Raw genomic sequence first — 22049 nt, 5'->3', positions numbered from 1 at the left:
GTCAGAGGAACTGTGGGCCACATTTCCATCGAATTTAACAATTATTTTTTGGTTTATGAGGAAAGGTTTTTACTTAGAAAAAACAAAATGTACTATTTCAGAAGTGACCTGTGTAGATCAGTGTATATTAAACCAAAGAGGAAACCGTTCTTTAAGAAATATGACTACAGTATGTTAAATTAAATATACATTTAAAATGGAAAATTGGGTATAAGTGAATATTCACAAAATCCAGATCTTAGGTCAAATGTGCAAGACATCAGCATATAAGAATAAACACATACTGACTTTCCTAGACAGATTCATATCATCCTTTATATTTACCCATCAGTTTCAATAATCAAACTCTGAGAAATGTCAGAACAATAAGGATCTCCAGCATCCACAAGATCCTACACAGACCCTAATTCACCAATGGTTGATACATTCCTTCAGGAACAGGTAGCAGTCAGTCACCACAAGGTGTCCACCATCCTGCCAGACACTGAGGGGACAATAGTAAACAAAATAGGCATGGTTCATACTCTGCCCAGCTACCATGTAGAGAGAAAGAAGCCTTGAAGAAGAAACTATAAATGCACATCGGGCTATGGTAAAGAAGTGAAATGTGTGGTAAGAACCTCTAAGAGACTTAACTAGACCCGGGAGGCAGGGAGGTGCTGCCAGGGCAGGTGTGGAGTCTAGGAAGCATGGATGGAAGCAGTAACTCCGAAGATGAGACTTAAAGGTTGGGTAAGTAGAGGCATAGAAGAGGGAAAATGTCCTAGGTGTGGGGAAGCAGATGCGAGGCTTTCAGAGGGGAAAAGGAAAAGCCGGTACGTTAGAAGTGCAGAGAATGAGGAGGAAGAGATGAGATTGGGTGTAAAGGATAAGGAAGGAAAATGTCAAGCTCCACACTTCTCTCAGTATACATTAAGGAGGATACTGGATTGGACAAATGAGGGCACCCAAGGGAGGGCACACTGTAGGGAGACAGTTTTGCAGGGGCAGAGGTGGAGTATCCTTTCGGTTTTGTCCACCTACCTTGACTTCCCTGTGTGAAAGCCAAATCAAAGCGGGATATTTTGTGGAACTCTTAAAGATATCTGAATGGGCTGAACAGATATTTTTTAAAAGCTGTCAGTGTATATATTAATCCATTTAGGTGGATGCTGTTACTTCGGAAGAGAGAATAAAAAGACTAGGACTTAGCTAAAGAATGCCAAGTCCTAGCCGCATACATTATGTGGAAGTGCATTTATGTGTGTGGGGGTACAGAAGGGATTTTGGAAGATAGTTATGGACTAGCCCAAAAAAACCTGCTCAATGAGTATATATGTGATCTCTATATATTCAAAAGATTTTACAAAAAGCTTAAAAGTAAGATAATTTTTTCAGACCCTAACAGAAATCATAATATATAAATCTATAAGGCTCAAGATATGAGAGAGTTAATCAACATACAGTTCAGCTCCTAAAACAATTTACTATTAGTTTTTAAATTTTGGATGTTTATTTTACATTCATAGTATCTCCTCCAAACTCATGAATTTTGAGTTAGATATTAAAAGTATCAACAATGAAGAATTTATCCCTGTATAGTGTGAGTTGATTTACCCTACTTTCAAGATATGTAATCTATTTAGGGCCTCTCTGCTCAGGAATATTTTCTAAACTGCTTTTTTTTTTGTTTCCGCTTCCCCTCCTCTATAGTTTTATACAAATAGTGGTACTAAATGCCAATGAATCAACATTTAATGTAACCTGAGTTGCTTATAGGAGGTTATTCCTTGGCACTTGAGCAGTATTTAAGTGCCTAACTGCTAGGTGACTAAATTTTAGGCCAAGCACTCCATTTATTTACTACCAAAATGTTAAAAATAAATAAATACATAATAAGCGTAAAGAAATGTGGGTTCCCTTTGTCTGTCCTAATTGATTTGAGTTTATTTTGGGATAGAGAATAATTTCAGTTATGGTTGGATTGAAAATAAGAAAGACTATAAAGACTATGATAACACCTGGGCTTGGGGACACAGAGAAAGAGGGTGAAGGGAGCAAGAGGCTGTGTTTCTGTCATTTCTGAACCGTGAAGCAGCAGGTGCTCATGGCTCCCAAAATGCCCGACAAAGGCCATTTCACAAGTTAATAATGAGTTCTGGTTCTTTCTTCGTTGTCTTTCTCATTCTTGTGCTTAGACTCAGAATTTAACTAAAGACAATGTTTTTCCTTTTATTTCTTTTGTTCACAGTTAATTTTATTCTGTTACCTTCCAAATGTATAAATTTAGTTTCTAAAGTTAAAGAAAAAACTTCAAAGGGCTAAATAAGCTTATTTAGTGGAGTTACAGTACAAAAGATGATCTCCTTCCTCTGTTATTTTAAAAGTCTTGGGTATTTCAACTGCTGATGAAATAAATTCTTAGCCATTAACACACAGAAACACAGATTCACTTACAGTGCTTTTTAAAATGGCATTTGAGAAAAAAAATTATATTATCTAATTAAAATCATGAATATTATTTAGTGTTCTATTGAAAACTAACTATATTACACTGAACAACATAAAACCATTATATCCAAACATAAGTATATAAAAAGCAGAATATAATTGATTATTCACATTAGACTTGAGGAACATATCTTTTTAATTGACGGGTAGAATAAATGAATGAAATGAATAAAGATTTCATATTATAATAAACCAAACCAAGAAATAATTCAATAATTATTTATATTTGGCTTTAAGTTACTCTGTATAATCATTGTTCAAATGTTTTGTTCCCTCAAAGTTGTTTGAGTGCGTTTTCTTTATTACCCAACTGGTAGCTGTCTGGATAGCAAAAAGAAGACAATTTATGATTGTCTTAAATTTCAGAGTAAGAGAATCACAACAGAAATTGAGAATTGAAAATATTTCAATTAAGCAAAAATGTTTAATCATCGCCTAAATGCTTCTTACTATTAATGAAAGTCTACCATTTATCTGCAGGAATATATTGTCTATAATTTTTTCTTAGATTGAATTCTGACCACCTTATTTATCACGTCTACCTGGAGATTCATGTGCTTTTTTAGACCACTTTGGACATTAGCTAAATTAGTACATGAGGAGCCCCTGATCACACAAACCAGGGCCAATATTTCCATTGACCTTATTGAGGTAATCAGCCTTGATAAAAAGGACTGGCTTTGATATCACTAATTCATTAACATCTGTATGCAATTTTTAGGAGATGCAACAGAAATCTTATGATTTCAATAATATTATATACACACAAAGATATAAAATTTTGCTGAAATCCATAAGAATCTAAAAAATGAAGTATTTTCCATATCTAGAGTTGCATTAATCTTGTATATCTAAAGAGATGTCTTATAAAAACATACGGTTCAAGCTTAGGATTAAGACAATTAATTATTGTGGTCTCAGGTAAAACAAATATAGACAAAACATTCTCTAGGAATGTTTCAAGTTTCTGATATTTACTTATTTCAAATATGATTCTTTGCAAAAATATACTTCCTTTACACTAAACTAGAATGACATTTGGAGCTGATTAAGTAACACAATTTATGTCAAACAGTACCCTCAAAATGATTGAGCTTAAAATGCAAAATAAAAGCAATTGTGAGGATTATAGTAGTTAATCATTTTCGGCTTCCTTTTGAAGGATCGTCTTCATTTAAAACAGAAAACAAATGCTCTTTTTACTGTTTAGTATTCATGATGTGATATTGAGTTTATTGTCTAGAATAGATGTTAGACTATAAATGCTATCTTCTGATATTGTCCTTTCCTTATAGTGTGGTCTTTCTCTTCCGAGTGTACAACAGAGCTTCTTTTAGTATTCTATTTATGATTTTGTTAAGCAGATTTGTGCTATTATAACGTGTATAATGGCATATCGAACTTTTGGAAAATGCACATAAACTAAACAACCTTATTTATTGTTAACAACTAGTCTGTTTTGCAGGTATTTTGCAGTAGTCACAAAACAGGAAATTTTCAAATTTTTAAGACTACCTATTTGATTAGCCCATGATTTTATTTCTATAGAATAGAATTTATAAACCCTTCCTGCATTAGACTGAGCTTCAAGCATTCGATAAAACACATTTGCTGTGTCCAAGATTAAATCATACATTGTTTAAAATTAATTATTCCTTTTTAATTGCATTGTATAAACAGAAATGACCTGTTAATTTAAAGAAAATCTATCAGCACAAAATGAATTCACTCATATAAACAAGCAAGATGAACTTGACCTTGTTTGAACTTGTTTTGATGTGGCCCAGATGGTAGGCTACATGCTTGAATAGCAGGCTAAAGCTGAGGAAAACTCATATAGCAAGATCTAGATTTATAGCCTTTTGCAATTCCTACCTTGTATTGTCCTTTCAGCATCTGTTCTGCCGCCACTGCGGTCAGCTTCTATCTCTGGGGTCAGAGAGTCTAAAAGCACAGAAAGGTAAGAGTGACACATATTTCATTTGATTCCTGTTGTCCTTTAAGAAAGAGTAACCTGTAACTCTGGTGCTGAATTAAATTCACATAAGTCTTTGTCACCTTTTAAAGGTTGAACGAAGACTATAACCATAAGGATTATCCAAAAATTTGAAAAGATAATGAGAAATTGTTCATAAAATAGGTTGGGGTTTAGGAAGTTCTCAGATTAATATTTCACCTTGATTCGGTAGAGACAGATTTGTTAGACAGAGAAGCAACGTCGTCTCAGACACTGAAGTTAAGTAAGAAACGATGGAAACACCTATGAACTAATACATTTCCCTCAACATACATGATTATCCTTTGCACCATGCTGTCAGCTACAAGCACAAGTTAATGAATGACAAGACGGAGAAATATACAAAACCAGAAACACATGTCTAAATTGCATTTGAGTATTCAAAATGAAAGTTAGTTAGCCATGCATAAAGATACACTCTCTTACCATTTAAGACCCTGAGACTATCTGTTGAAGCTGCCTGTTTTAGTGTTTGTTCTGCTTGCTCACGTCGTTTTGTCTCAAATTCAAGTGCTTCCTGCAATTTTCTCTTTGCCTTCTTCTCCTTCTTTAGCCTCTTTTGAACTATGGCTAGAAAAGAGTGTACATTATTTTTTCTTAAAGTTTTGCAATGTATAAACTTATAAAAGTTCTATCTTGCTTATATTTTTTCCCTGCTGGAGAAAGTTCCAAAAACACCACCTTTACCTAAAATAAATCCCAGTAAAATATCCAAGGAGGTCAAATTTTATTTAGCCTTGAACTATATTACATTATAAGAATGTCTTTAATTGTCATATGTAGAGACAGATTTAATGGGAAACTAATTTTAGTAAATATTTGAATTCACTGATAAAGGAAGCCTAATTAAATGATGTTGTGGCTTAGTCTCTGCCCTTGAATCAGAACAGTACAGAGTAGTTAGAATAGTGCAAACCTTTATAAGTATGCCTCCTCTCTCTTTACAAAGCACCAATTTTGAGTAGTAAATGGAGTATTCCCCTATAAATGTTTTATAAAACAATGTTACACTAGCTAAATTTTTAATAGTTCTTTCTTGAAATTTTAGAAAATGTTATAAATATTATTGTATATGACAAGCTAAATGTTCTTAATCATTGTTAACAGATATAAGCAGAAATATTTTAGATGAAGCTATTATAATTTACTCAGAGATACTAATTTTCTTACAGCAAATTTATATACACTAATATATTTCCAGAAGGTTTTATTTTTACTCTTCAGGAATCTGATAGAATATGAAATCTTACTGCCAATAATATGCTACTACTAACAATAATGTAATAGTATATTAAAAAATAGGTTATGATCCAAAAAGTTGATTATGATCTATTTTTTCCTACAGGACAATTTAAATATTTGTATACAATATGTAATCAATAAAAAATAAATATATATTCTTCGTAAATGTATGTTAAGTATATTTTCAGTATGATAATTACTTTAACTTTTACTATATATATATATGTATATAGCAAGCAATTAGCATATGAGAAGCATTCAAATGTTTTTCTCAGAAATATTTTTTTGATAAACATTGTGAACTTGAATGTGACAGAATCAGTATGAGAAAATCCTTCTGGTAGAGTTAGTCATAGGAGTAATCATTCCAAGTTTGCTATTTGATTTCTTACTACAGATTAAAGAATAACATTTTAATTTAACACAGTATTTAGTCCAAATATAAAATAAGGTAATATGGTTCAAGAAAGAATTTTAGTCTCAATTTCTAATTTTCACATATTCCATTTTTGTAATCATTAATACTGCTAAGATGGTAGACCATTAACTTGTTGAGTATATTGTTGTTACTTTCATATATTAACAGAAACTTTTTTTTTTTATCAAATGTACATTGGCTACAGTCTTAGAGAAAAAACAAAACTGATTTCAAATACATGCTAATTTCTTTATTTTAACAGTGAAAACCATAGGCTTATTTTAACAAAATTACTTGTCTACTTTCCCTTTCCGAAGATGACTGTTTATAAGTCTCTGAAAAGAAACAATAAATTCTGAATTATTTATTTATATTGTACACTCCCACGGCACTAAACGCTCAATATCCAGCGCCTTGCCATTGACCACTTGCTGTTTCCTCCTATGTGATTGAACCAAATGGGATTGCCAAGTTCTCTCTTCAGGATAATACATTGCTTCAATAGATGCACTCATAATAGATAATTATTGACAGTTATTACCTTTAATTTATTGTTCACAATTAATTAAACTGGAGGTTCATGGGGGTGGTTTGTGAATTGTTTTGCCCTCTAGTGGTTAAAGAAATAAAACAGAATGTAAATCCTCTCAACAGGTTTGAACCAATAAAATTCTAAAGGTCTCTCAAGTAACCAAAGCTTTACTTTAGGAATTCAAGGGTCTGACTTTGAATTTAAAAAAAAAAAAAAGAATTTTGCAGGTAATAACAAAATCAAGACACGGCTATTTCATGGAAGATGGTTCCATATAATGAACTCTTTCACCAAATTTCACTATTCAGATAGAACATATCTCTCATTATCAGTGATTACCTTATTTTGATTACTTTAGTATCTAGATCTATGTGAAGTCACACTGTTTAGAACTGTGCTATACGCCTGGGGTGACAGCTTCCCAAATTGACCTCATCCCAGGAAACTACTAGTTATTTCTTTATAGTAACTAATAAAAAATATTACTAAATCTCTCCAGTTTTAAAAGCAAAAAAGAAACAACGATTTATAAGTGACCACCATTTCAGACATATAAAAGGAGAATATGTGAAATATTTATATATAGAATACTTATTAAATGAGAGAAAAGGAGCTTTCCTTCTAGAATACATAGGAGAATCTTATAGTTGAGGCAAGGGGAAATTGGTTGTATAGAAAACACTCTTCAATTCTATACATAAAATAAACACAAATATAAATGACCTTCAAAATTATCTATATATACACTGTAAGGTGTTAAAATAAACAACTTATTGATACAATTGTTTTTACCTAATACAAATTCATATTGGTTTCTACTCTAGTGTGTACTTGACCTTGTTGCATGAAAATGAGGCACTCAGAAAAAAAAAATTATACAAACACTCAACTTTGGTCATTTGTTCAGATATTCATCAGTCTTCAGTTTCAGTTGATAAATATCTTACTAAGCTTTCTTTGCTTGAATAATTAGCTTTTTCTATTTTAGCATTGTGACTTTAACACTTAAGTTTTTCAAAATTGTGAATGAATATAAAATCGGGAATGAATATAAAATTTTCTTTATAGTTGTCATCCTATCAGAGCTAATTCTATCTTAAAATTATAAATCCATTATACTTTATAAGCAATATTGGAAATATTTCAATATCTTATGGTATGAACAGAAGAGAAACTATGTAATTTGGAGATTAAGATACAATGAGCCCTGGACTTAAATCCTGCTTTGAATTTTAACCAAAAGTAAAAACAAAAAGCACGGGCTCATAGTAAATCACCAATCATAGTATTGTTATATTAAGTATTTTACATAAAGTATTAAACTTATTTAGAAGGTTGAAAATACCTCTATTTTTTTGTTCCATAGCCAACTGCTTCTCAAGTGTTTCCCTTAGCTCTCGTTCCCTTAAAAAATCCATCTTCAGTTCTGTTTTTTCCAGTTGGACCTGTTTTTCTTGAGCTCTGGCATTATCTATGGCAACTTTCAAGAGGCCCTGTACAAAGAAGGCATTCGGAATTGTAATATTTTGTTATGAAGCACATTTCATTCATTACTTAAAAGCATTTTAAAAGAGAAGAACCCACATATCAAATTCTTTCATTCTTGTGCATTCATTTTGTACGCACGAGGACGAAAAAGTGTAACTAAAGCACAAAATTTCCAAATCTAATTAAAATATTTTAGGAAGACAAATATTTTTGGCATCAGGCTCAGTTGCCCCTAATTAGAATATCTAAATCTAAAGCTAAATGAGGGCAGCACATAAGCGTGTCTAAAAAAATAAGAACTAAGTTGAAAATTAGACTGTATCTCTTCCACAACTAATTATCTGACATGGTTTATGATACCCTAAATGATCCTGGCAGTACTCACCTGTCTCGTGGAGCTCATATGCCACCATGCCCTACCTAGATTATACCAGACACAGTGGGCTTCTTTACATTTCTCAGGCCATCAATTTGTTTCTGCATTAGGGACTTTGCTCTTTCTGTTATCCTCCTGAATGCTTTCTCTCCCAATTTTTGTGTGCCTCATGCCCTCATTTCATGTCACCTTTGTTTAGTCACCACTCAAGAAAGGATTTCTCTTACCACCCTATCTGGAATAGCCCTCCAAACCAAGCTCGTTATTCCTTCCTTAAAATTATTCACAGCATTTATTATTTTGTAATACTGTCATATGTTTATTTGTTCACTGCTTTATGTCGTGTTTCCTACACTAAAATGGAAGCTCTGTGAGGCAGGAACATTTTGTCTCATTTAGTACTATGTCCTCAGGTCCCAAAGGGTGTCTACCACATAGTAAATTTTAAAAATGTCTTGAATAAAAATTATTATACTGGTAGATTTTTCTTGAGATATATAATATATGTAAGGGATCTAAACCTTAATGGCTTAATAGTGCATTATTTTTAAAAATTCTATTCCAAATGATTATGATAGAGAATAATTAACTCTTAGGGGACTATTTGTCAGTTTAATAATTGAAGAGCATATGGAAAAAGCAAAGTTTATTTATACAATTGATCATGGCATCTTTCATATATATAATTGGATTTACTGTATTTTTCTTAAATTTAGTAGTATTCTGAGATTTTTAAAAATGAGATTATGAAATGATATAAAACACACATGAGGCATTCTGTATGTATTCTCTCCTGTGATGCTTTAGAAAATTATCAGTAAAATTATTAGTAAAAATAAGAGCTTAAATTTCTATCCTTATCAACTCAGGAATACAAAATGCTCTTCTGAAATAAAAGATATGTTGCTTTGGTCTGTGAACATTAGAGACTGAAATTTTCAATTGAAATTCTAAATGAAATGGAAATTGGTGCTATTTGCAGATACCCTCTAGCATGTGACTGCAGGAAACAACATAAGCAGTTTGAATCAAAAATTTCAACTGTGGCTTGACTCGTTAGCACAAAAGAGATGTACCCTTGGTTCAGTCCACGAATGTAGCATTGTCGTAAGCCATTTTTATTCTCTTCTTATGCACATATAAATTATTTCATGTTTGTTATACCTGACCCTGAATTCCCTGGATTAACTCTTGTGATATGAAAGAAGCTGGAGGAGTTTTACCCAGCAGTGTGCCCCTCCCAAATCTTTTGTTTTTAACAATAAAACATAGCTGCTAAGGAAACTGCCATCCTCGCTCAATTCAGCAACATTCCTGTGTGTGTTTTTTCTTCATCAGGAACAAACAATTAGTAACAAATGAAAGAGATCATTACATCAAGTGCCCTTTTAGATCACCCCAATTAAAACTTTAGTTTAGCTGTATTTTAATTCTAAGATACCAAATTCTAATTTTCTGCTCTGATTGCTCTTGTTGACTTATCTTTGAAAGATGTACTCTCTGTGCAATGTCTAGAGATTATTTAGCAAGATGCCAATGTTGGCACCACTTAATGTGTTGATTGGTTGTATTATCAGTAGCTGTTTAAAATAAATTACTATTAAACTATTATTGTCCTTGGCTGACAAAACACAATATTTTGGTGTTCTTTAAATATGAAACAATCATTATGAATAAACATGTTGAATAACATTAAACTGTAACCCTAATTTGTGTTATTTTATATTAATATTTGTTGTAAAGTATAAAGTTGCTGAGAGCATTTATTTACTCTTTCTTTTTGTTACAGTTGCTGCTAATGCTGCTAAGGGTAATACATTACCTATTCCTGCTGATTATATCTGAAAAATATTAGCTTTTAGGATCCAATACCCTCTAGGGACTACTCATAAGCTGTATAAAATTAAGTTTCATTTTTAGACTTTAAATCAGTGCACATCAGTAGGAGTCCAGTGTGAACAAAAATCTGCACTAGAGCCAAACTGATGCATATGCAAAAATATGTTATTGCCCGTGACAGCTCTGCTGCAAAAAAATACAGAAAACCGATTAAATTTCAGTACAGCAGGGGGCTGGGAAAAGCAATAGCAAGTAGTGCTCATAACATCTACAAATCATTAGGACACTATTTTAACTATCAGTGGTAATCGTACTTTCAGATTTGCATTAGTTTTGTAAATTTTCCAGGTAGAGCACTTGCAAAAGGTCATGCTAAATGCTGGGTCTCATGTGGACATGCAGTATCAAGCCAAATTCTGTGTGACGATGTGAGTTACAGTAAAAAACACATGAATTTTTCAACAAGGGGAAGTCAGTTCTTATGATGTTGAAGTTGGACAATGATAATTCTAAAGAAATGCATTTTAAACTTACTCTATGGCACTTATTCTGAGGCAATTACTCTATGACAATTATTAGAAACAATGGTTGTTCGGCCTCAAATTTCTTTTCCAGAAGTGAGGCATAAAGGTTGTCATAATACACAAATATGTTCATTTTCTAAAATTATCTACCTTGAACATTAAGTTATTTTCATAATTTTCAAGAGACTGAGTCTATATGTATTTCTTTAAAAAGGGGCACTGTGATTGATTTAACAATGTTCCAACTATTTCTACAACTTAGAAAGTACAAATCTCTGCTTGTATAAGAGGACTCAAAGTAATACTGATATGAAAGGAACATTGCTTAAATGTTAGTCAGATTGCAGGGGAAAAGCTTACTTGGTCTATGTTTGCATTTTAGAGAAATTTATTTCAGAATTAGATAAGTGAGGTTCCCTGAGCATCATTGAAACTCATATGACAAAATTTGTGCTCAGTAATGTATTGCTTCTAACAAGAGTAAATACTCTAGTTGAAGGGTATCTTAGTGATCACCCATTCTAAGGAAAGCCTTTTAAAGATGAGAAAACCAAGATCCAGGAGGATCCGGTAATTTGTGCAAAATCCCAAACCAGTAACTTCACCAAGTCTAGATCAGAACTCCAGGGCGTATTTAACCTTTTACCTTTTGATATTTCCTTCTGAAATAGAAAGAAATGGTGTCGCTTGAAACCAGGAACTTTTGTAAAAAGAAAAATATGATGCGATGGTAGCAACTGATACATTTTCCCCCAAAAGTTCTTGTAACAAAATATACAGCTACACTTGGTTTAGTGTTTTGGTTACTGTTTTTCAAAGTGGATGAATGACCACCAACTCTCTGTCAAAAACCCTTTCGGGTATAAATCCATCTTGTGATTCATATGATCTGCATGGCAATATGGCAACATAGGCTCAGCAATTAGCCTGCCTGTATTTAAATCCCGACATCACCATCATTGAGTGACCTTGATCAACTGGCTTATCTGACTCCACTTTCTCATCTATGATATGGGGATAACAATGAAATCCACTGGGTAAGGTTACAAAGAAGATTCATGTAATATGGTAATAATATTTAATTTGCACGGAGACTGTGATATTGTGTTTATAATAAGGAATATATGTTTGGTCTTCATCTTGGTGCTGGAACTGGAAGCATATAATGGGTGGCATTCCTAAGTGATAAGAACGTAAAGGTAAAATGGGTGTCTTTTGTTATTCATAATAAGCCTAAAGACTTAAGTTAATAAGGTGACTTTTGGAAAGCCCCTAAGGATAGAGGCTGGTGGTCAGAAGAAACAACTCTGTGATTAGAAACTTGGAGCCTTCAGCCCCACCCTCTGGACCTCCAGAGAGGGCTAGAGGTTGAATTAATCACCAGTGAGAAATGATTTAATCTATCACACCTATGCAATAAAACTTCCATAAAAACTCAAAAAGACAGGGTTCGGAAAGCTTCTGGATTGGTCAGGACATGAAGGTGCTTGGTGGACAGCAGGCCAAGGGCAGGCACAGAAGCCCGGCCCCCCTTCCCATACATATTCCTCTGTGCATCTCTTCTATCTGGCTGTTTCTGAATCATATCCTTTTATAATAAACTGAGAATCCAGAATTTAAAATGTTTTCCTGAGTTCTGTGAGTTGCTCCAGCAAATTAATTGAACCCAAGAAGTGGGTTGTTGGAACCTCTGATGTATAGCTCTCCGTCAGAAATACAGGTTACAACGTGGACTTGTAATTGGCATCTGAGGTAGGGGTGAGAGGCAGTTTTGTGGGACTCTACCTTTAACCTGATCTAATGTGGGATCTGATTTCCAGGTAGATACTGTCAGAATCAAGTTCAAATGTAGGTACTCAGCTGGTATTTTGGTGTGAGAAAAAAAAAATACCAGACATTTGATGACCAGAAGTCAGAAGTGAAGTTATGTTTCAGTAGAGTATTTTTGATATAAATGAGAAATATGGCACATAATTTTGATTCTTAAGAGAATGCTATTCTCTTCATCTTAGTAAACTGTCTTAAAATATTGGATATATTATACTGTTTTTTAATGATCTCTTTTTGCAAATTGGTAATGGTAACAAAAGAGAGAAGCTTTATAATTATGATTAAAGATATGATTAGCCTACTCATATTTTGAAGCCATTGTCCTATTTTGTTGTTTTATCTTTTTGAAAAGTTTCCTCCTAATTCTTTTGTCTAACTCTATTATAATTAAAATTATGTGTTAATAATGTAAATAAAAAACTTTAAAATGTATAAAAGTTAACATTATTGGCCATGACATCAAAACGTAAAAACTGGAAGATCAGAGTATTTATTTTAGTACTAAGACAAATTCTTTTTCATTTTCTTCCCTCAAATAGAGTAGTAGAACACATTTCTTAAATACCACAGTTGGATTATGTTTATTTATTAGAACATAGTGAACCAATCTGGGACTGCTATTTATTGTGGTATTAACATCTCTTTTGGGTCTTTCTTGTTTGTTTAATTCTTCCACATAGACAAACTATAGTGAACCAAACTCCTATCATATATCTCTTTATGGCATATACCTTCAATGCTAACCTCATTCCCAACTAAATTTCATATTCTCTACCCTTATTTTATATTCCTAATTTTTACTTATTTACTTATTCTTATTTTAATATTTATAAGCCAAGATAAACAATGTAATTACTTGTTTCCAATTCCACATACAAATAGACCCTAGCTGCAATTTACAGTATGAAAGCTCAGATTAAGAATAGTAGGTAAAATTCTCCTTTGAATGTGTTTAAATGGTAGTCATTATTAGAAGGTATCACATCTAGGTGTCACATCTGAATTATCTCTTTTTATAATTAACTGGGAATCTAGAAAGTAAAATGTTTTCCTGAGTTCTGTGAGTTGCTCCAGCAAATTAACTGAACCCAAGAAGTGGGTTGTAGGAACCTCAGTCAGAAGCACAGACTACAATCTGGACTTGTAATCAGCATCTGAAGCAGAAGTGGGAGGCAGTCTTATGGGACTGAACCCTTTACCTGATCTTATGTGGGATCTGATGTTCCATATAGAGCGACACTAAATTTCTAGTTTCCGCACCTAAAGGTAATAGACAGTTCTCGATAGACATACTTGAATAAGGAAGTCATATGAAATATTTTTCACATTGGAAAAAAAAAGTTTCATATAAAAGAAAATCTTAAAAACCCTGAGAAGCAAAATCTGGAATGTATAATATCACTCATTAATGTGAAATTGCTATACTTCAGACATCATTATTCATTATTAATTATTTCTAAAACACTCAAATTTCAAGAGAATTAATAAAAATCTGGTACCCAAAATTTATTTATTTATATAAATATACACACACATGTGTATACACACACACACACACACACACTATATATATAGAAAGAGAAAGAGAGTTTTTCTATACTTGATATAGTATATTTAAAATACTGACACATTAGTATACAGTTTTATTCTACAGGTCCTCTCTTAAAGCACAAAAACATTTATGAAAATTCAATTTTATAATGTATCATGAAAGCAACATCTATAGTAACCATTACAAATTTTAAAATTGAGAATTATTAAATTATAGAATATCATGAAATTTAATTATTGAATATAAACAATTAGTCCTGAAACATTAGTTTGAAGGATTTTTTTTTTTTGGTCATTAATTCTAAAAAAGGGTTGATTTTATGTACATTCCACTTAAATATAACCTGGCACATTGAGTTTGATTAAAATGGTAAATATGCATAATAAATCTTTTAATTTCAGACCTAGACTTTTATGATTTGAAAAATTAAACAGTTTCAGCTTTTGTTCATTGTTGTCCTGATAAAATACCTCCAAAGGAAATATGGAACTTCAAACTTACCACACAAATGTATGCTACCATTTTGAAATAGAAAGCAGAGAACCTACTGAATATAATTGAAATTACAGAGAAAATTGAGGTAGGCAGAATGTAATTATCCAAATTAGAATTTGGACAGCAAACACATTTATACTGTATTCCCCATAAGCCAGGGTCATGACTGTTTAAACATTCTATACCATTCCTAGGATATTGCTATAACTCAATAAATGTGGCAATAATAAAAAAGCTAGCATCTATGACCTTTCGTAAAATGATAAAAAAAACCATTACTGAATGACCATAAATCCAGTATGTATGTATATATGCATATGTGTAATTGTATATGTATTTATGTATGTATGTTTTGTATGTGTAGATATATAAACATATATAACTGAATGGAACTCAGTAAGATTTTTAATCATTGTTTATTTAACCTTATGTACACATATGTGCATGCATATACACCTGTGTGTGTATTTATACATAATATGTATAATATTAAAAATGCATTATATATACAGATATGTAATACCTACATCTATATACACATATGTAAGATTAAAGCATATAAGCATACTTTATTTTTAATGAAGTATTCTTATTTTAGGTGTTCTAAATTTATCAGTCCCTTATCTCTATGATTTTGGGTTAGAAATAATTTAGTTTTTGTTGACTGTCATATTAACTTTTGCTAAAATATGTCCTTGAGGCTGGTTGAAGGTTAGAAAAAGACTGCATTAAATCTAGAGATACTTTCAATAAAATAAATAACATCTAAATCTGTAAAGCTAGAGCTTTCTTTTTTTACTTTTTTTTTTTTTTCTTAAGAACTAACAACAGTTCAGTGTTTTAGATATAATTTCTAACCCCGGTAATACTGGTTTGGAGTGGGTAGATGAAGTAACTGTCTTCAAAAAGTGATATTCACATAGAATACAAGATTCCATGAGTAAAACCGCTCCTTAGGTGAGCGAGCTGGTTTTACACTGATTAAACACAGAAATGTTTTCTCTGCTGAAATAAATTAAATTACCACTTTCCTGGTTAAAAAGGTTTTAGTTAGTGAAGATACATACAACTAGATGGAGGAGTTTAAATAAATGCCTTTTTTTTTTCTTCAGATGGAGTTGTATACTTAAGAAAATAAATTGTTCCCTTTTCACAGTATAAATTCCGAAATCTTGAGGGATATTTCCTGAAAGCATTTAATTTAACAAAGAGAAATATATTAAAAACTCTACCTCTTAGAAAACAGTATTATGGGTTAAATTTAGAAAAAAGAACGTCTTATGTTTACTTTAAAATATTATCAACTATTTGGCCTTGATTAAGTTTAGGCTAGATCGATGATTTATTTCAATTACTGAGATATAAAACATTAAAGTTGAATACAGTTCTGGAGACTCTAATTACATTAGTATTAAAAATGCCATATTAATAGATGAGAAGATATGTTACATTAAAGGCCTTCTGTTATGTCCTTGGAGAGGTAAATAAAATTAATTACATTTCTACTGGGAGAAAGTTTGATATGGTAGAAAATGTGTACAGAAAAATATCACTAAGGATGGACTGTTAGAGTAAAAATTAAAAAAAAAAAAATTACCAGCGCAGTATCTACAAGCAAATTCTTACTACTAGCTCCCTCAAACACGGAGAAGTAAATGGCAAAACTCTCCATCTGGGGTCCACATGATCACTTCATGTGTGGGCAAGAAAATTATGCTTTCTTTTATCTCAGACACTCTTATTATTTTGGCTCCATGTTCTATGTTATTGTTAACTGTAAGTATTTTTGATTCATAATGTACTGTACGTAAAATATACATCCTGAGGACTACATAGGAAATCCGTGGCAAGTTTTGTATGGTTTTTGAAGTCTATTCTTTGAAGAAACCCTATTAACTGAAACAAACTTATTTATAAAAGGACAGATTTTTTTGGATTCTTTTATATTAGACATATTTTAAATGACTAAACATATCATTTCCTCACTGGAAGGCCAGCAGTTTAAAAATAACTAAATATTTATTAGAACTGGTGTGCTGTCATTTAGTAAATCAGGCAAATTTAAACATTTAGATTCTTCTCATTAGCCGGCAATAAGGAGAACATTTAGGCAAAATGATATTTTAAATGCCCAAGTCATTTTTACCTAAGTTTTTATTAAGATTTAATATACATATCTGAGTATTTCTAAACCAATTAGATTAGTGTAGCAAGTTTAAAATGTTTAATTGCTAGAAAAAGTTCGATACTTTTTTCAGTCAATTTCATGAATGGATTAAGTTGGAATAGTATGAATTTGGGAAAAATTTATGACTAGGTCTTTATGTTCCTTTCTTCCAGATTACAAAAAGGCCTACCTGTATGTTAGTCAGAAGGGTCTCTATGGAAGACAATCCATCAGGAAACAGAAAAGGAGACGGAAAACCTGGAGGTAGTGGTTGTCCGTGTCCAGTCAGAGAAAGTTTGTCAAGGCTGTCTCTTGCAGTTGGTGTGGAGAGCGGGGTCTCATCTGTATGTGATTGAAACAAAAATATAGAACAAGTTACGCTTGTCTGTTTTTATTAGACCTCAGTAATGGCTTCCCTAGTGGTTTCCAGAACATTTATTGCAAATTGGTTCCTGCTATCAGGAGAAAATGCTTTCTGCTGAATTTTCTTTAATGAAAAAGCTGTGGAGATACAACAAGATAACATTAATGAGTAACTTTATAAGCCTTTTAAATGCAGTCTCTAATGAGACTGAGTTTACAGTGCCATAGAATCTTTTTAAAACAAATATTATCTCATATATAGTTGTGATAATATATTCAGGCTGACTTTATGGGCACCTTCCCAATTATCTCATTTTAGTTTGTTCTGTTTGAATTGACAATAGAATCTTTCTAGAGCTTCATAGAAGAGAAATTCTTTGTATATTAGTATGTTTCTTTCTTGATTAACCCTTCCTTTATATCAATGATTTGTTCAAATATATTTTTTAAAAAGCCTACAAAAGAATGCACAATGAAAATCTTTCATTGCACAACCGAAAACAAAAACAAAAACAAAAAACTGGAATCAAATATATTCTTTCTACTGAATAACTCAATTATTTAATATCATTATAACTAAATGTCTAATTCTTTTGGCTTTGAACACCTTTTACCTTCATATTGAAAAATTAGCTTTTTATAAATGAAATGTGGTCTAAATAAAGGGTAATAAAATGTAATTTCAATATCAATATTTTAAAAAATATATAAAACCCTCTAAGTTAAGTTAGTATTTATTTTGTTCATTAACGTATTGTTGCTTCAACATTACAAGCAACTCAAGAGTAATGCTCCAAATCAGACTTTTTATTCTCACAGCTAACTAAAATCATTTTGTTCAGTTTTTTGTTATTTAAACATTTTTATAGTTTCATTTGAGATAGACACAAGTTATAGCTTATTTTAGTTCATTAGAGCACAGAGAAAATTTTATTCATGGCAGAATTCTCAATTTTATAAATATTTTCATATTTCACCTCAGGAAAAGTAATCAGAACAATGTATTTGCACAGTTCTGATAGTATCTCTCAATTTTGCAAGTGGCTAAAAACTTCAGCACACTTGCCTTTACGCTTATAATTTGATTGCACTATTCTCCTCGATCATTCTTTTATTTTTCATTACAACACCTAACCACACAACACGTTTTCCAATTACCTCTCTCTGGAGCAGAAATACTAGAGAAGTTCCCACAACTCCCTGTCTCTAACTAATGTCAGAACAAGTTAAATTCATCTCCCTCACCTTTCCACATTTCTGGTTAATGAACCAAAGGGAAGGAAGGTCGGGGAGGAGAGCAATGGACACAAGGCCTTCTATTAGCTGCACTCCTCTAACACTCACTCACTCACTCCTCTGCTTTTTCATCTAGTCCCTCTTCTGTTAATTTATTGACAGATAATCTGAGGCAGCAGGTACCAGAGGAAGAAACAGAGTAAGCAGCTAAGGTAGGACTGATTATGTCCTTATTTTATTTTATTTTTTTATCACACTTGTCAACAGGGTTAAAGAAAGATGGCAATGAGGGGTAGGGCTACTGCATGGCTAATGTGATCAAGGTGATCTTGGACACCATTTACCTGCCTGTCATAAATTACTCCTCCAGACCAAGGCTGCTACTGTTTTCTCATAACAGTTCTGAAAAGGTGCTTGTTAAACATCTATGTGCATGTGAAATTGTTTAAGAATGAAGAGCAATATTTTTTGATCAGCATCACCTTAGCTGTCACATGCTAAAGAAAATGTGGCTTCATAGATCATGAAGATAATAATTGCTTGTCTCTTGAAGAAAGGCATAGAATCAGATGACCACCTGAGTTTGCTTTCAGCTTTAGGGTCTGTGACTCCACAATTCTTAAAGGTTATCCTTGAAAATAGCATCCTATGTATGTATACACACACACACACATATACACACATTTAATTAGAGGCTCCATCATCCTTATGACTATTTGATTTGAATTCTATACATTTATGCTTGACTATGATTGTTGTGTGAATTAATTAAATCACTCAATATATATTTTACAGTCAATATTTATTCATTATAAACGACATGCTAGACACTGGGTTAGAATGCTAAAAAACACAATCAACAAGCCTCAAGAAGCATTTCTAGATTATAGTGACCAATCACAATTGTTAAGTAGCTAATAAATATAGCTAGTAAAACATTTTGTCTTCTATCCTTTTTCTGTTACTACTCTTCTTTCCAAGTATAAGATTAAAGTTGTTTCATATATATGTGTGTGTGTTTGCATGCACACGTGTCATGTTTTTTTCTGCTGTAGCTTCGATGGAATATATTATCATCATTTGGTATAGACTTACTTGATTGACTTTATTCATTTATCATTTCACATAATGAAGTTACTACATGAGGTCACTTTAATTCAGTACTTAGATAACAATTAAATTTGGGACAGAACGACTGCTCAAGGAATTTTTATTAAAGGGGTAACTTAAGATCAATATACATTTTAAAAAAACTAATCACAGATCAAACAAATATTTGGGGGGAGTGTTTGAGACTCTACTGTCTGAGAAAAAGTAGTCATTTTGTAGCAATTAACATCATAGAAAGTCTCAGTTAGTCTTCCTACAAAGATAGTAAAATTGGGAACATGGTTCTTTCATTTGAAATAAAAGTGACCTTTGATATCTTAAATGTTCTAAAAAGATTAAAGCAAAAGTTTGAGAGACCAGACAACATCGAAGAGAGTTTTGACATCACATAATCACCACTGACTTCAAACAGTAAATAAGGATGAAGTACAAATTCACAAAATACCTTATTCCTACTTGATATGTTTGTACATATTTTTAAGGTTTATCTTTAAAAGAAAGTGGGCTCGTCAGATGCTATGATCTTTAATTATAGCATTTGACAATGTAATCCTTTTTTTTTAATTCTTTAATATTTTACTTCTACATAAATTTAAATTTATGGAAAAGTTGCAAGAATTGTGCAAAGAATTCCTTTATACCCCATGTGGTGGGTTGAATGATAGACCCCCCCAAATATATACCCATGTCTAATCCCTAAAACTTGGTAATGTTAGCTTATTTGGAAAAAGGAGTTTCACAGATGTAACTAAATTAAGGATCTTTAGATAGTAGATCATTCTGCTTTAGGATGCAGCCTAAGTCCAATGACAAGTGTCTTTATAAGAGAAAAATCAAGGAAGATTTGAAAGAGATAGAGAGATTCACAGAGGTGAAGAGGAGTCAAAGAGAAAACAGAAACAGGAATGATGACAGCCACCAGAAGCTCGAAGAGGTAAAGAAAGAATTCTCCTTGACAGTCACTTGGAGGGAACTTGTCCCTGCTGACACCTTGATTTTAGGCTCCTGGCCTTCAGAACTGTGAGAAAATAAATTTCTGCTCCTTTAAGCCACTAAGGTTGTGGTCGTTTGTTACAACAGCCCTAGGAAACTATTTCAAGTTTTCACCCAAATTCATGAATTGTTTACTCTTCATCACTTTTGCTTTTCATTTCTCTCTCTCTCTCCCTCATTCTGTGCGTACACATGTTTGAGCCATCTTCCCTTTTTAATCCTTAAGACTTCACTGCATACTTCATAAGTACATGGACATATTTTTCATAGCCATTGTATAAAATTAGCAAGAATCACATACATAGATTACTATCATTTAATCAAGAGTCCACATTGCAATTTTATTATCTGTGAGATGTTTTAGTATAAAGAGTTAAATAATAAATATTTGCATTAACTTGACAAGTACTTGGGGAGTATTTTCCCTGGGCATGTAGTTGGCATGTAGTAGTGTCTAAGATGACCTCTGATGATTCTTCCCTACTGTTACTCACATTGCATCTAGAACTTTCCCCTTATTTTGAGTTAGACCTAACAAATAAGATAAAACAGATGTGACAGGATGTCACTTCTAAGATTCAGTTATAAAATGTCTGTAGTTTCCATATCTCTCACTCTCTCTTTTATTTTTTTCCCTGGCAGAAACCAGCTGTCATATCATGAGACAGCCTCGTTGAGATACACATGACAAGGAACTGAGGCCTGCAAAAAAACGCGTGAGTTGGTTTGAAAGTAGATTCCCCCTGCCTGGTGGAGACTTTAGATGAGGCTGCAGCCCCGGCTGACAGCGTGACAGCAACCTCACGAGAGGCTTTAAACCAGAGGTCCTCAGCTACGTTGCACCCAGGTTTTTGATCCATAGAAACTGAAAATTTTAAATTTTTGACAGTTTAAGCCACAAAGTTTTTGTGTAATGTGTTACTGGGCTATAGACAAAACAGTGCATACCATTCTTGAAAATACTTTGGGATATATTAGAAAAATGACTTAGAGTCCAGTTAGTTTCAGCTTCTTTGGACATATAACAACTTCTTCAGGCTTCAATTTCCTCAATTTAAAAAGGCTGGCAGGTTGAATGTGACAGACGTTAGTATTACTCAAATCTATAATTCCGCGTTCACTATTGTTTCTTATAAAATTTGTAAAAATTATTTAATTGAAGATTTCATCAATATTGACTAGAAAGTGATATTGTATCACTTTTGAATCAGAAACATCAGGACTTTCTCTATTACAAATTCCAAAGTGTTATGGATATCTAGGTAATACTTGAAAAGAAAATGATAAATAGAAACAAAATTTCAGAGAAAGTTATTGACTACTTAGGTTTACAAGTTTCATTTAATGAGGATTTTTAAATTATTTTGCTTCATTTTA

General features: G+C 32.3%; 1 protein-coding gene across 2 annotated transcripts in view; it reads right to left on the bottom strand.

The window, feature by feature from the left end:
• The window catches only part of DACH1 (dachshund family transcription factor 1), a 383562-nt gene that overhangs the window by 25730 nt on the left and 335783 nt on the right, over nt 1-22049 (bottom strand). For both annotated transcript variants that reach the window (XM_016133395.2, XM_036228905.1), the window contains 4 exons: nt 17161-17312; nt 8045-8192; nt 4934-5077; nt 4366-4434 (listed from right to left, as the gene is read on the bottom strand). In XM_016133395.2, coding sequence (XP_015988881.2) covers nt 4366-4434; nt 4934-5077; nt 8045-8192; nt 17161-17312 — 513 coding nt within the window. The remainder of the gene's footprint in view (nt 1-4365; nt 4435-4933; nt 5078-8044; nt 8193-17160; nt 17313-22049) is intronic.

This window comes from Rousettus aegyptiacus, unplaced genomic scaffold (genome assembly GCF_014176215.1).
Source record: "Rousettus aegyptiacus isolate mRouAeg1 unplaced genomic scaffold, mRouAeg1.p scaffold_m13_p_11, whole genome shotgun sequence".
Taxonomy (NCBI): Eukaryota; Metazoa; Chordata; class Mammalia; order Chiroptera; family Pteropodidae; genus Rousettus; species Rousettus aegyptiacus.
Note: the sequence above shows the minus strand (reverse complement) of the source record. Positions and strands in the feature narration are given on the sequence as shown.